At 36.9% G+C, this 17273-nt stretch overlaps 1 protein-coding gene across 6 annotated transcripts in view; it reads left to right on the forward strand.

The window, feature by feature from the left end:
* LOC131427593 (nose resistant to fluoxetine protein 6) overlaps positions 1-17273 on the forward strand; it is a 1835865-nt gene that overhangs the window by 994039 nt on the left and 824553 nt on the right. For all 6 annotated transcript variants that reach the window (XM_058590935.1, XM_058590937.1, XM_058590936.1 and 3 more), the window contains one exon: positions 17038-17232. In XM_058590935.1, the coding sequence (XP_058446918.1) occupies positions 17038-17232 (195 nt within the window). The remainder of the gene's footprint in view (positions 1-17037; positions 17233-17273) is intronic.

Consider the following 17273-nt stretch of genomic DNA (forward strand, 5'->3'; position numbering starts at 1 on the left):
GCTGTTTCAGGTGTGGTGAGTTTGGTCACAAGAGCACCGAATGTTTAAACAGTGAAAATTGTTCCAAATGTAATTCCGCACATAGAACATCTGAGTGTTCTTAAACTGAATTCAAATGCGTTAATTGTCTGAAAATGAACAAAGAAAGGAAATTGAATTTAGACATTCACCATCCAGCATTTAGTAAGCAGTGTCCTGTATATCTGAGATTGCTTGAAACGAAAAAGAACAACATTATGTCAATGGAATAGCAACTAATCAGTGAGAGGCATTCAGATATTTTGTATTTGAACATGGCCGGTTTGTCTTCTAGTTATGTCGCATTGCGTCATCTTATAGAGGATAGACATCCTTCATTGGTTTTTCTCTCAGAAACACATATTGTTGATTCTGACTCTTTCGATCAGTTCAGTGTTCCGGGTTACACTGTTGCTTTTTGTTTGTCCCATTCCAGGCACACGGGTGGAGTTGCAATTTACGCCAGAGAATCAATTAAATTCAGCATTCAATCAAACGAAGCAGTTGGAAATAATTGGTTCTTGGGTATATCAGTTGAAAGAAGCATGCAGATTGGAAATTATGGACTTGTTTACCACTCTCCAAGTTCAAGCGATCGCCAGTTTCTGGAAATTCTAGAAAACTGGTGGGAGAATTTCGTAGATTTTGGTAAACTAAATATTATTACTGGAGATTTTAATATCGATTGGCTCAGTGATCAAGGTTCGACTCAATTGAAACAGTTAGCAGAATTGCTTCAAATTGCAAACTGTGAATGAATTTACAAGAATTTCGAGATACAGTAAAACATTGATAGATCACGTGTATTCCAATTTCGACGGTGTTTATTCAAATGTGGAATCCGATTGCAAGATTTCAGATCATGAAACAATTGCAATTTCCGTAATGAGTAGCTCTAGAAATGAGGAAGATACGGTGAAAATCAAGTGTTGGAAAAACTATTCAAAGCAAACCCTATCTCGACTTGTATCAAGAAGCTTGGGTTGTACACAGTTGACTGGAAATTTGGATCACAGGGCATCTATTCTTACTGACATATTAAAAAAGTGTACTAATGAATTAGTAACTGAAAAGTATGTTAGTTTGAACAGCTCGAGTAGTTGGTACTCAATAGACCTCTTACGGTTAAAACGGGAGAGGGATAAGCAGTACAAGAGATTCTGTAGAACTAACAATGATAGTCACTGGAGTAGATATACACAAGCACGAAATATTTATTCACGGGCCCTGAAGAAGACTAGATATGAATACATACAGAGGAAGATCAATCAAAATCATCAAAACAGCAGAGAGTTATGGAAAATTCTCAAACAGTTGATCAAGCCTACACATAGTGCATCGAAAACCATAACTTTTAACGATATAGAAGAGCACACAGAACAAATTGTATCTGAAAAGTTCAACAGTTATTTCATAAATAGTGTTCAGCAGATCAATCAAAGTATTGAATTGGTAGGTGAACCTGTTGAAATAACACAGCCGATGAATAACTATTGTAGACTTGATGAATTTCAACCAATCACTTTTGAACAATTGAAAAATATTTGTTTCAATTTGGGAAAATCAACTGGTATTGACAATGTAAACTCAAAAGTGATACAGGATTGCTTTCATGTTGTCGGACACGATCTACTGGATTTGGTAAATGAATCGTTGTACACGGGGCACGTACCAAAAGTGTGGAAAGAATCTCTGGTGGTTCCTATCTCCAAGGTTACTGGAACGGATAAAGCCGAGGAGTACCGTCCCATTAACATGCTGCACACACTGGAAAAAAATCGGGAACTTGTTGTTAAAGATCAGCTGATTAACTATTTGAACTCTAACAGTTTGATAATACCGGAACAATCGGGATATCGTAAGGGTCACTCTTGTGAAACCGCTTTGAACCTAGTATTGGCAAAATGGAAGGAGAAAATCGAAGCCAAGGAGAGTATCTTTGCTGTGTTCTTGGATCTGAAGAGAGCCTTTGAAACAATTTCAAGACCTTTATTGTTGCAGACATTACGGCGTTTTGGCATTGGGGGAATGGCACATGAATGGTTTGAAAACTATTTATGTGGTAGATCTCAAAAGACTGTTTTTAACGATGTAGTGTCTAGTTCCCTCGGTAATTCACTTGGTGTGCCTCAGGGAAGTGTGTTAGGTCCTATTCTATTTATTATGTATATTAATGATATGAAGCGAGTTTTACGTTTCTGTGATATAAATTTGTTTGCTGATGATACTGTTCTGTTCATTACGGCTAAAGATTTCAATGAAGCTGTTGCACATTTAAACGAGGATCTAAGTTCGCTGGTTCGATGGTTAAAATTTAAGCAACTGAAACTAAACGTCGCGAAAACTAAATATATGGTTATTTCTTCTGTTAGCACCGGTCATGACGCCAATGTGGAAATTGATGGTGAAAATATTGATCGCGTTAGAGAAATGAAGTATCTTGGAGTCATAATTGATGAAAAGTTAACATTCAAATCTCATATCAATAACGTCATCAAGAAGATTGCCAAAAAGTATGGTGTATTATGTCGTTTGAAAAATGACTTAACGACCCATAGTAAGATTCTTTTGTATAAAACAGTCATTTCACCACACATTGACTTTTGCCCATCCATTCTGTTTCTTGCTAATAACACACAAATCTTGAGATTACAGCGACTGCAAAATAAAATCATGCGATTAATTCTAAAATGTAGTAGATATACCTCGTCAGGTTTTCTACTGAACGCATTACAATGGCTTTCAGTGAAACAGAGAATTTACTACTTAACCATGGTATTTATTTTCAAGATATTAAACGGCATGCTGCCTCGATATTTGTGTGATCGAATTGAAAGAGGAACTGATTTGCATAGGTACAATACTAGAAACGCATCTGATGCTAGAACACCAAGCTTTCTGTTAGCCAGATCGCAAAACTCATTGTTGTACAAGGGAATAAGTTTTTTCAATTCGATGCCAAGAGAAATCAAACGCGCAGCGACATTGGTGGAGTTCAAAAGGTTATGTATTTCACACATAAAGTCCGCTTTGTAAGCAAATATTTAGTTAGTTAGTTCAAAATTTTTAGATTTTTTATTTTTTACGTATTACGAAGATTGTATTTTCTTTTTCTTTTTGTTTATATATATTATTGTGAGACGAATTAAGTTACTATGTTCGGTACGATGATGATGGATTTTTAGTTTGTTTGAGAGTTAAAAATAATGAGCAGTCTACAAACGTTTGAGCCTCGCGCGCGAAGCAGGTAGTGACTATTTGGAAAGCGAACAGGACTGGCCGAAGAGCCTTAGCATTCAGTGTGTTAAGTTTGCTCTTGACCTTGATCGCAAGGTTTGATTAATAGTTTAAGGAATGGATTCGGGAGATTAATTGGGATCGACAGTTGTTGATGGAATTGGGCTTGGCTCTGCTCATCCGCAGTCTCTTTACTCCATCGTAGCTGATGTGTGTAGCGATGAACTGGTCCGGCGGGAAGGGCCAGGTGAATTACTGTCTGATACTGGTAAAGATATCGGGTTCGATTCCTGATGTGATCAAGGATCTTCCCGGGTTGGAAATTTTCTTGATTAACCCTGGATAGTAAATCCGAAATATTTGAATGTTATTTTGTGGTCAGTCGTTCTTTTGAAGAAGAATCAATACCTGCTAGATTAATCAGATCGTTTTCTTTTGTTTACTGGTTAAGATATGTGCAAAAATATTAATTATCATTTAGATAACTCGTTCTGCTCACACCTTTGTAGGGGTATGAGGTGGGACCATCATCATCACCTTTCAAGGACTAGTCATGCCACGTTTACAGGACAACCTGGTAACCTTGGTCCACATAAAAAGGAACATTATAGTATTTGAACAAAATAGAAGATGGGGATATGTAGTAGACCCCATTACGTACAGCAGATGTGCCGAGTATAAGAATTCCATAATATGCGATTTCAAAAGCGTGGAAAGAAATCTGGAAGCAATCAGCGAGTGTCTCGCGGATTTGATGTGTAAGGGATCAGCCGTAACCTGCGAGGCACGCGTCTTTAAAGTAAACCACACAATTTGGCTTGAAGGGAACGGAAAAACAAGTGGATTTATGTGGCTCCACACCATACAAGAATAAATATAACAAGGAAGGACGGCAGTAGAGATGCGAGGACAGATATTCACGGAATAGGAACCATAGAATTACAACCAGGAATGACGCTGTCAACATACGAGGTGACTATCGAACATCAGTATAACGAAAAAGCAAACGAGACATTGTACCTCACCAAAGTAACAGAAGGTCCGATAGAAAACATGAGATTGTTAACACACAAAGACATACCTATATTAAATAAGAAAAACAAGATATACACATTCATTGATAATAAGAGACTCTTTAATTTAGGAGTAGACGTGAAAAAGCTAAAAGGAGAGGGACTAGAGCTACAAAATATAATTTACGCACCATTGGAACATCCATGGTTAAGCACGGGAACTATGATCATAATATGTACAACAATGATGTCGGTATGTGCATTCTGTCGTAAAGGAAAGATATCATGTTGCAGTAGAAAAAGTGTAGTGATGGGAAGTGAACTGCGAAACAATCAAATGGGCACAGGAATCGAATTGGGCGATATATCAAATGTCAGTAACATAGAGAGAGGGAGAAGAAAATTATTAACCAAAGCCATGATATCGGGACCAATAGCAAACCACGAATACAGAAGCAACCGATGGAGGCCGCGGAACCAAACGAAAATATAAGAGACACACCAATGACACCACCGACGATCGCAGTTGAGAAAGTAAATATAAGTACATATGAGGAGCCCATATACCTAGAGACATTGACGACAGAAAATGGACAGGAAAATAAGGAGCCCAAAGTCATAGCAACGAAATTTAAAAGTAGTACCCGCAACATATCCGTTATTTAAAGAATGGCAGCTAAAGCACACACACAAAAAATAATAATAATAATAATAATAATAATAATATATAAATAAATATAACACTTGGGGAAAATGAAAAAAAAACACAAACCAACGATACGACGAACGAAACAAAAAAAAACGAGGAGTTGCGAAATTACGAAAAGAAATGGAAATTTTGCACTTTACTACGATTGTACGTATGATTATACGATAGTATGACCGGACAAGGGGATCATGACCAGAATGAATGCGACTTAACAAAAAAAAGGAGAAATGATGGACTCAAAGGACAAGGATTTATTCACAATTTTTTTATTTAATAACATATTTTAAGGCACATTGCGTTAAGCTATAAGATGCCGAGGGCATATGTTTAAACTACTTAAACTAGATTTTTTTTTATTTTCACATCATATGAGCTTTGGAAGATCTAGTCTTCAACGGGTGGTCGGCAGTGGCTGGCTGGATCTTGTACGCTGGAGTAAACTGGCACGACGTTGGTACGTATCACTGTTGGTCGCATCTTTTCGTTCGTGTGGGTCCGCGGAAAACACCCCCGACTACGGGGAGCCGGCTGATGGCCCGCATAATCATCGACTTGAGCGGCTCTCCGTGGTGGTGAATTTTGTGGAAGAGAAGGAAAGAAACAGAGAGAAGTTTATGTTGTTGAAAAAGGTGGTAAGGGAGCGAAACTACTTAGGTCAGCGATAAGATCTAATTAGTTGACATCGAGATGGTGAAGAGACGGGGAAATTTATTCACAATTGATTTGTCCTACTTTTACTAAAAGAAAAAAAAATCTAAGTATTTTTTTTAGATTAATAAAGCACCCCGTTGTCAACCTCAATAAGCCGATGGGAGGAGTTGCGGCCTGGATGCAGGAACCAAACCAAACACATTTGGGGAAGAGTAAAGCAATATACAGGCGTAAGGGTAAGACGAAAATAGTTTACAGCGGCATGAAAGCGAGTGGTAGCATGGACACAAAAGACAGAAAGAGACTAATTTTATTTATAATAGCCAGCAACGACCTTCGCATGCCGCAAGGTGAATAAAATATATTACTACAATTGTCATTACAAAAAAAAACAAATAAAATATATCAATATTGCAAAAAAAAAAAACTATCAAAAGGGTGTAAATATAAAGAACGCATTCAAATGATGAAATTAAATTTAAATAGAAGCAATATACCAGTAAATACTAGAACACTATAAATAGGATAAAAACGCACCGAACACAGATATTCAGACCATCGGAAAGCTAAATCATAGGTAAAGTTTTAGGAGTTTTTCTGGAAAAGTCCCAATAGCGTGTGATCACAGTAATGTTTGAGAACGGGCTAAAGGCAGGATGTCGGTAGTAAACCCAATGCTACCTATGTAAAGGCGATACGAAAGGTGTGCAATCGTGGCAGCAGGCCAAGGATGGAGGCGACCACCTTTACCACTAACAGATATCTTGAAGCGGAGACGAAGACGAAGGAAGACAGAGGTCTCAAATTTACACGTTATGCGTATAAGGGAGACTTAAGCTACCTTGGTCCGGGTAATTCGAACCCTATTGATAATTCAGCGACCGGGCGACAGTATACACAATGAAGTTTGCCACATTTTACGCTGATCAGAGAGTAAGGATGCTCCTAACCTGCGACATATAAATATGTGCTGAACATGTCAAAGGGCAACGAGAGAGTATCTTCAATTGACGAAATCCAGAGAAATGTACATTCGAACTTCCGAAAACAAAGGAATGGAAGTTACAAGTAAAGCAGCCATGGAGGTACTAGAAGGGCATCGATAATCCGAATTGACATGGATTAATCGAGAACATATGGAAAGTTAGAGTAACAGGAGTCGTGTCTCCGAAACCAGCAGTCGATCTAATACAATTTCTGCAACGGAAAACCGTACAATTCAGTCACAGCTGAACTGCAACAATAGAAAAGGAATTGAAATCACAGAGCTTAACCATAAAAGGCGAAATATCAGTACTCGCCAGAGACGCCCTACGATAGGCGATAATACTCCGTATTCCGAGATCCAGAGAGTACAGTAAAGAAGGAGGCGGAACCTGACATCCACGGTCTGAAACCACGAGAGCACACCCAGGCAGATCAGTAACCACGAAGGATGGAAAGCAGACCCGGGGCAGAAGAGGACGACGAGATGAAGCAGCAGGCAACGGCAGAAGGAATGCACACGCTAGGACCAACGTAAAATTAGGGACATAAAGAGATTATCATTAAGTTATGAAAACTATACAAAATTGTTTAGTACCCATATCCTCGTACCTAAGTCCGATACCAACACAATCGACTAGATGCTAACCCTTAAGGTATCATCAAGCTCAGTAAGTAAGGGGGCATGCAGCGCCCTTAGCGAATTTGCTGCATTGCTAGTTTGCATTGGCGCAGCAGTTTTTGTTTACACGCTCTTGGAATGCGCTCGGGGTTGCTGAGATGTTTTTGTTTGCGCGACACTGAGGTGCCCTTCGTAAGCAAAGAAATTTCACGGACAACCGCGGTAACGGTCACGATGGTCTCGGGTTTAGGCCGAACAGTTAGTGAAATGTTAGGAGCTTAAAAACCCCTAGTTGGGAAAAGTTAGGGGCCAGTTCAGTTTTTACAGAGTGCGGTAACTAGGCGCTAGTCACGGGAGTTGACCCGGTAGACAAATTATGTAGTTTTTTGCTTCAAGAGTTAGTGGCTAGTTCAGTAGCGGAGTATGATACAGTATGCATAGGAATATGAGTGCATTGTGAGGCTTGAGAATCAAGTGACCTCAAAGTCAAGTTCCAGTCCTAATGCAGAGTCGGTGTGGAATGGTGTAAACGTGTTTGTTTTTCTTACTGTAGTAGGACATACATTCATATGTGCATAAACCTAATGATATGCCGAGCTTAGTGAGACTGCGTGAAGTGATAGCCTTATTAACAATCGTTAGTGACTTTTTGTTAGATTGTGGGAAAAAACTCCTAAAACAGCCTAATCCTGCACTATTGAGAATAAGTAGCTGTTAAGTGAAAAGCACAGCAAAAATTGAAACTCAGAAAAGGTGAATTTCGTGATATTAAACTCAAGCACATGGATGAATCAATACAATGACATAAAAAAGAGAAACCGAATTGGAGAGTGTTACTCCGTATAGAACTGAAAGAAACATCCTCTTCGTTATTCTGCCACCCGCTCCGCTCGGTACAGTTACTGCAGTAAGTACGTTTCCATGGCGGCACCATTTCTGCCTGGTAACGTAACGAAACATGAGAGAGAAATAAAATCGGCTCATCAAGGCTGCCAAACAAGCGGTAGCTTTATTGGATTTTATGTGATGTGGTCAAACTTGTAACCGAAAATATCAAAACTTTCTTGGCCACCCGGCCACATCGAGAGTTATTTTACACATTTACGAGAGAGCATGAAGAGAAATGTTTACGCACAGCGAGCGACACGGTTTTACGCTAACAACTAGCATCAGTCCTTAAAGCTTCAAATCGTTTTCTGGCACGTTTTTTTCTTGCTGTCTAGCAACAACCTACCTCTAGCATGCTAGGAATAGGACTGAATCGTTAGCTTTAATTTCGCTTCTATTTATAGATTCGCGTGCTTCCAACAGCTTCGCTTTTGCATCGATTGACCAATCAGAGCGATGCTCTCTCTTTGATACATCGCTTACTCCTTTAAAACCGTCGACTATGGCAGGGAAATCCGGTATGCCGGCGATTTTTTGCAGACAAAATAGGACACTGCTAGCTATTAATCAACATTTCAATGATATACAATTCAAAATACATGGCTATGAACATTCAAATCAATACGTAGAAATATTTCCTATCAAATGATGAAATAATATTAATAATTGATACAAAACAGACTGAGCTGTAAGTGTTTAAAATCTGACCACATTTCTACGTGTAGTTTTTCTTGAGTTTCTGATTTGCACCCCTTATTATTTTGATGTTCCACATCAAAATTAGTGAACATTTGAAAACGGTCCGTAATCGGATGTTCGGCGAAGCTTCCGTTTGATGTCGGAACAGGAGCGTTGTACGGCCTTCATATCAACTTTGCGAATGCATCTCTTGATTCTACCAATCAACTGTTAGCAATTCGTGGCTCTCCAGTTATTTTTGTACACCAAGGAGCTCAAAACCCTGAAGAAGTCTTCGATTAGGCGACACTGAGGTAGACATATCGGGTTGTGGTTTTTGGGTACAAATGGGATCGAATGGGTATTCAGGAACGATCGTGTTTTTTGGCCCAATGCGATGACGCTTTATCCGGCCAAAACACGTATTGTCCATCAGCTTGATGTTTTTAAAAAAAAACGGGATCAAAACTTTCTACAAACATTTGATCTGGTACACATCTTGATTGATTCCCCATGATTGGCTTGAACCATGGCTTAGAAATGCACAATGTATACCATCACTTTCTGTTCAAACTTATGTTTAAACTAATATTTTATGTTCGGATGTACAGTAGAACTATCCGTTGAATAGTATCGATCGTTTGCGGGAATCTGCGTCTTTGAAAGAGGGAAGTAACTTTCGTCGTCCAAAACAAAACTTTTTCCGGAAAAATTTTTAATCAACCAGCGGCATTCAGAATTCACCGTTGAAATCTGTGCGTCAGTATATCGCGGGGCTCGTGTCTTCTTTCGGTACTTCATTACGAGTCTTTTCAATGTTTTTCAGATGTACTGGTGAGAACAGTTGAACTTTTTTGAGGCAGCCCTTTGACTCAGTGAATCATTGTTGTTGAAGGCACGAGAAAGAGAACGAAGTCCTTTTGCGTCCATAATTTTGGCTGGTCTTCCACTCCAGGATATTGTAAACTGTCGAAGCCGCAACATTTTTGCTTTTAATAGGTTGTACCGTATACTATTTTCCGAAATTTCTGTGCAGTTCGTAGAACTGTACAATGCGCTCGCGAAATACTTCTTGTTTCGACGGCATTTTGAGCAAAATTGAGCAAACATGAACAGAACAGAAAATACTCGCAGAAAGAGGAGAAAGAGAACTAACACATACATACTCTTAGTTCTTTCTGAGCTCGTTTGTTGTTGAGCATACAGGCCACGAAAAAAAAACTAAAATTTTAGTTGCCACCCGTTATATAACGTTGAACTGTGATAGCAGATCAACTGGTTGTTTCATATTCGATAAAATTCTTGATATCGTGTTTATAGGTTTGGTTGAAATTGTAATGTTATCATAATCAGTTTAGAGGGTGTTTATTAAGGATGGTGAGAGTACGTATGGGAGAGATCTGTATATCGGTGTGCCGGTGCGTATGGTATTTTAATCAGTGTTATTAGGTGTAATTGAATTTTGCTCGGATTAGTGGTTAGTGAGAAGGAATCACCGTTTTATTTGGTATAATTGTTTTATTGTCAGTTTATCTCTTGGTTTACCGTAGTGAACAGCTTTTTGACAATATTGGCATGTAACCATCTGATTGTCATAGGTAACAAGTGATTAACACGGATTTTCGAAATTTACACTGAACAAGAATGGGTAGAACTTAATCATGAATATGTCGTGTTGTTCTTAACCCAACAACATAATTTTTTCACCATGTTATCGAGAATATGATCAGTAATTTATGATTAAAATGACGGTACTATGAAATAGTCACAAATTACTTCAAATCCTAGTTTCCTAAAATATTAGGTATCAACGCATTTTGAAGGTTATTTAATTAATTAATAACAATTTGATATTTTTATATTCCTTATATAGAAAGGTTATGCAATCATTGTGAAAACCGACTTTTGAACCGAGGACCGGAGGACCGAGTGTCATATAGCATTCGACGCAGTTCGTCGAATACGCAAAATGTCTGTGTATGTACGTAACGTATTTTCACACTTTTCTCGGGGATGACTGGGTCTTCTTTCATATGTTAAGTTTCAAATGAAAGGTATTGTGAAGCCATACAAAAATCCTGAATTTTTGTATTGGATGAAATGTGCATAAAAATGAGAATATGCGCACTAATTTTTCTCAGAGATGGCGCGTACGATTTTTTACAAACTTAGATTTAAATCAATGGTCTTATGCTTTTATACAAAACCTCTAAATTTCATCTGGATCCGGCTTCTGGTTTCGTAATAATAGAGTAAAGTGTGTTATTAATTTTATCATTTAAATTTGCCCCGAAATATATAAAAAAAATTCTACACTGGCTTCAAAACTACTCCTCTCGATAGTCATTAGTAGTATACGGCGAAACAAATTGATTTCAGCTATCCTGGTTCCCGGTTTCCGATTCCGCAGGCATCAGAAATAGTGGTTATCTTTTCCCAAATGGATCTCAGGCAATTTCTCAGCGTTGGTTCGACCGATTTTCACAAACTTGGATTTAATCCATTATAACCCGGGGGTTTTAAAGTTTTATTAAAATGAACTGATATCATCAGTTCCATCATATTAGGTGTTGAAGATTATGAGAAACGCAAAACCACTGTAAGAAATCTTTTCTACACGAAATTATTCCACCGTATGATATATCATACACACAAATGTTAGCATCAAATTTTACATTATTTTACACATTATTTGAGATTTTTTATAGATATAACCTTTTAGTGCCTCTGCTAATGTTTTCTCATAAGATATAAGTATTAGCGCATAATTTGACCAAAAAATACAAAGCAATATATACTTTAATTTGCACTGCCATTTCTAGTCGTTAGTAGGTGGAAGGTCAAAATACAATTAAATTTTAAAAAATAAACAGCAGATTTAACACACAAAGAAGTTGCGTAGCGCAGTTTATCTGTTTTTGTTATCATGAAGCTGTTGGGTTCCACAGTAAACATTTTCTGAAAAATATATATTTCTACGTATGATATCTCATTCATCGATTTCGTTTAGAACAACAGGACCTTTTATTAACCCATTATGTAATTAATAAAAGGTCCTGTTGTTCTAAACGAAATCAATGAATTTCTTTCGGATCTGATTTCCGGTTCCGGAATTATAGAGTGAAGTGTGTTAAAAATGGTATACCATCACTTAAAGGGGCGAAACGAAAAACGAAAAATTTTCTAAATCGACATCACAACTACTCCAATCGGTGGTGAATATCAGTAGACGGCCAAACATAACGATTCCCGTTGTACTTTCAAGAATCGAGAAAATTATTTTGAAGAATACCACAGTATTATATATGGTAGTATGATTGATATGAGAAAGGCATCATTACACCAGTAGGTAGTTTTCCATTGAAAATCTTGTAATTCAGGAAGTAAAAAAATGAAACCTTGAAAAAATTCACACAATATATCAACACTTGAGAACCATATTAGATATCCAAAAGCGCTTAGAAACGTGTATTTCGTATTCACATCATCCAGTTATGTCTCTGACATTACCCACTTTTTTCGCTCCGCTCCGCTTGTCTTAAGAGCTACGTCTGGGTTGAAATTAAAGTTCGTATTAGTGACGAAACCGATAAACAGTGTTTAAGTTCAAAAGTGTTATTGCTGATACTTTTGTTAACTTTTCGTTTGAGTGTTTGAACAGAATGATTTTACAAGGATAAATTTTTTAAATATTACCATTTAATTCTGTTATAAGTATATCACGTCACTATACAAATTCACTATGTATCTCACGACACTATAAATCTTGTATAATAAACGTCACATCACATATGCACATTTCGAATACAATTTATATTCATCTTCAGTGTGATAGTTTTGTTTAGTTATTGAAAGAATGCTGCAATGTTGTTTCTTTTATATGAAATGGAAGTAGGTAGATTCCTACAACAGGCATAAACACCTCGAAAAAATTATCTAATTTGTTTAGGGTAGGGAGAAATTAAGTGTTTTCTATGTTTGTCTGTCCCCTGTGTGTAGGTAGTAACTTAAAGAGCCAGGAAGACCTATTTCCTTGGTCTCTGTTTAGTAAAGAAGTGGAATTATGTTTGAAAATTTCCAGACTTTCTGCCGAATCTAATTTCCATGGGTTGGAAATTTGTCTTAAAATTTTTATGTCATTTGTAGTGAAATCATGGTTTTCGGAAAAGGCATGCTCAGCTACTTTCGACTTGAAATGGTGTGATAAACCCCGTTCCAGATCCTTGGATGCTTTCCCTATTTCCGCTATGTGTTCCTTGAAACGGATATCTAATGATCTCTTTGTTTGTCCAATGTATAATTTATCACAATGAGAACATGAAATTTTGTATACCCCCGATTTTTTCAATTTGTCAGTAGGATCTTTAGTAGATCCTAGTAAAGTTTTCAACTGGTTGCTAGTACTACTGAACACTAAATCCAAGCCAAAGGGTTTTAATTTTGATTTAAGTGGATATGCCATGTTAGAGTTGAAGTCTGCCGATATTCTTTTCAAGGTTTCTGATAGGGGGGTCAAAGTTGTAAGTGATAATTTTTTCAATGATCTTAATTTCTTATCGAGGATTGTTTGGATTGAGCGCTCCGGATATCCATTGAGCTTTCCAATTTCGAAGATAAAATTTTTCTCTTTCACTACCGCATCATCTCTGAGGGGTAATGTTAGCATTCTGTGAAACATATGGTGAAATGCTGCCATTTTGTGTTGGTGAGAATGGTTAGAAATATTAGGTATAACTCGCTCTGTATTGGTTGGCTTCCTATATATTTCGAAAGATAAAGTTTTCGCCTCCCGTATAATAAGAACATCTAAGAAAGGTAAACTGTTGTTTGTCTCCCTCTCGCAGGTGAATTTTATGTTCCTATGTAAATTGTTGATTGTATCCAAAAAATTTTCCAAATCGTTACGTTTGATGATGCAAAATATATCATCAACGTATCTCCACCAGCGATTAGGTAGTAATCCTTGTTTATTTAAAAGTTCTTCGAGGTTTGCCATAAATAATTCGCATAAAAATGGGGAGAGCGGATTACCCATTGGGGCCCCTGTTATTGTTTATAAAATTCCCCTCTGAATTTGAAATAATTTACATCCATGCAAAGCCGGGTTAGAGTAAGGTAAGACCTTACTTTGCATTTCCATAAACTACTACTCTTTTGTTTAACTAACCAATCTTCCAACAGATTGATTGAGTCCTTCACCGGGACACTTGGGAATAAAGAGGCTACATCGAAAGATACCATTATTTCGTCATCTTCGATTTCACCTGAGTTCAGAAGTTGAGTAGCGAATTCTTGTGTATTGGGAATGGATCTACTAAAAAACTTTTTCGGCATATTTTTGAATTCTTCCACTAGCCATTTGGAGATTTTTTGGGTAGGGGCTCCTACTGAAGAGATGATTTCCCTTATTTCATTCCCAGGTTTATGGACTTTAGGTAATCCTTTGATTTTTGGTAATGAAGGGTTAGGAACTTTGAGGCGGCTGAGATTGATATCGAAGTTAGGGTTACATTCTATGAGAGTTTTATCTATTTTTTTGATAATTTCTGGAAGGGGGTCGGATCTTTGTTTCCTATATGGTCCGTCATTAATTTTTTGGATGATTATATTGTCATAATCATCCTTATCTATAATAACAACTTTGTTCCCTTTGTCAGCTTTAACATAAAAAACTGGCTTTTCCCGCAATTGTTTAACTAGCTCTCTTTCATTTTTATTTTGTTCATTTCTTAATGGAGTATTTTTAATCTTCTCAACTTGGGGTTAAATTATGCCATTTCTTCCAAAGTTAATCTCGAACAGGTTATTATAGACGTTGAAACAGGTCTAGATAGCTGTAACCTTCCTTTTTCGAAAATAAATGACGCCAGGACTATTGTAGCTGAAGTCATTAAAAATACTCCATTAAGAAATGAACAAAATAAAAATGAAAGAGAGCTAGTTAAACAATTGCGGGAAAAGCCAGTTTTTTATGTTAAAGCTGACAAAGGGAACAAAGTTGTTATTATAGATAAGGATGATTATGACAATAATGACGGACCATATAGGAAACAAAGATCCGACCCCCTTCCAGAAATTATCAAAAAAAAAAAATAGATAAAACTCTCATAGAATGTAACCCTAACTTCGATATCAATCTCAGCCGCCTCAAAGTTCCTAACCCTTCATTACCAAAAATCAAAGGATTACCTAAAGTCCATAAACCTGGGAATGAAATAAGGGAAATCATCTCTTCAGTAGGAGCCCCTACCCAAAAAATCTCCAAATGGCTAGTGGAAGAATTCAAAAATATGCCGAAAAAGTTTTTTAGTAGATCCATTCCCAATACACAAGAATTCGCTACTCAACTTCTGAACTCAGGTGAAATCGAAGACGACGAAATAATGGTATCTTTCGATGTAGCCTCTTTATTCCCAAGTGTCCCGGTGAAGGACTCAATCAATCTGTTGGAAGATTGGTTAGTTAAACAAAAGAGTAGTAGTTTATGGAAATGCAAAGTAAGGTCTTACCTTACTCTAACCCGGCTTTGCATGGATGTAAATTATTTCAAATTCAGAGGGGAATTTTATAAACAATTACAAGGGGCCCCAATGGGTAATCCGCTCTCCCCATTTTTATGCGAATTATTTATGGCAAACCTCGAAGAACTTTTAAATAAACAAGGATTACTACCTAATCGCTGGTGGAGATACGTTGATGATATATTTTGCATCATCAAACGTAACGATTTGGAAAATTTTTTGGATACAATCAACAATTTACATAGGAACATAAAATTCACCTGCGAGAGGGAGACAAACAACAGTTTACCTTTCTTAGATGTTCTTATTATACGGGAGGCGAAAACTTTATCTTTCGAAATATATAGGAAGCCAACCAATACAGAGCGAGTTATACCTAATATTTCTAACCATTCTCACCAACACAAAATGGCAGCATTTCACCATATGTTTCACAGAATGCTAACATTACCCCTCAGAGATGATGCGGTAGTGAAAGAGAAAAATTTTATCTTCGAAATTGGAAAGCTCAATGGATATCCGGAGCGCTCAATCCAAACAATCCTCGATAAGAAATTAAGATCATTGAAAAAATTATCACTTACAACTTTGACCCCCCTATCAGAAACCTTGAAAAGAATATCGGTAGACTTCAACTCTAACATGGCATATCCACTTAAATCAAAATTAAAACCCTTTGGCTTGGATTTAGTGTTCAGTAGTACTAGCAACCAGTTGAAAACTTTACTAGGATCTACTAAAGATCCTACTGACAAATTGAAAAAATCGGGGGTATACAAAATTTCATGTTCTCATTGTGATAAATTATACATTGGACAAACAAAGAGATCATTAGATATCCGTTTCAAGGAACACATAGCGGAAATAGGGAAAGCATCCAAGGATCTGGAACGGGGTTTATCACACCATTTCAAGTCGAAAGTAGCTGAGCATGCCTTTTCCGAAAACCATGATTTCACTACAAATGACATAAAAATTTTAAGACAAATTTCCAACCCATGGAAATTAGATTCGGCAGAAAGTCTGGAAATTTTCAAACATAATTCCACTTCTTTACTAAACAGAGACCAAGGAAATAGGTCTTCCTGGCTCTTTAAGTTACTACCTACACACAGGGGACAGACAAACATAGAAAACACTTAATTTCTCCCTACCCTAAACAAATTAGATAATTTTTTCGAGGTGTTTATACCTGTTGTAGGAATCTACCTACTTCCATTTCATATAAAAGAAACAACATTGCAGCATTCTTTCAATAACTAAACAAAACTATCACACTGAAGATGAATATAAATTGTATTCGAAATGTGCATATGTGATGTGACGTTTATTATACAAGATTTATAGTGTCGTGAGATACATAGTGAATTTGTATAGTGACGTGATATACTTATAACAGAATTAAATGGTAATATTTAAAAAATTTATCCTTGTGATACTTTTGGTTTCCAGATTTTTGACGTTGGCGTTAGTCACACGTTTGTGAAATAGCCGAAACAATTTCAAAGAATTTGTATTGATAACCAACCCATGAATTCGTGTCAGAAATTATCCCAAAAAAATATTTCAACAAGACTGTTTGAATGACAAGAGAAAGGTATTATCACGCTCCTAGGAAGAGGTTTTAGTATGCCTCCCGGTTACTTGATATCAATTATAATACCTACCTAATTATAACCAATAATGTTATTTATTTAAATGCCAACTTTATTCCAGATGGACGTATGGGAAATCCGTATTTACTCCCGGAATTACCGATGATGTAACATGTCATAAATTTTGGTGGCGCAATATATTATACATAAACAACTGGTATCCATTTGATGAAATGTGCATGATTTGGTCCTGGTACTTAGCAAATGATATGCAATTTTACGTTGTGGCTCTTACATTACTCGCGTTATCTACAAGGTAAGCTCTTTTTTAAATAATACAAATGCTACTAACGTTTA

Source organism: Malaya genurostris, chromosome 2 (assembly GCF_030247185.1).
Source record: "Malaya genurostris strain Urasoe2022 chromosome 2, Malgen_1.1, whole genome shotgun sequence".
Lineage (NCBI taxonomy): Eukaryota > Metazoa > Arthropoda > Insecta > Diptera > Culicidae > Malaya > Malaya genurostris.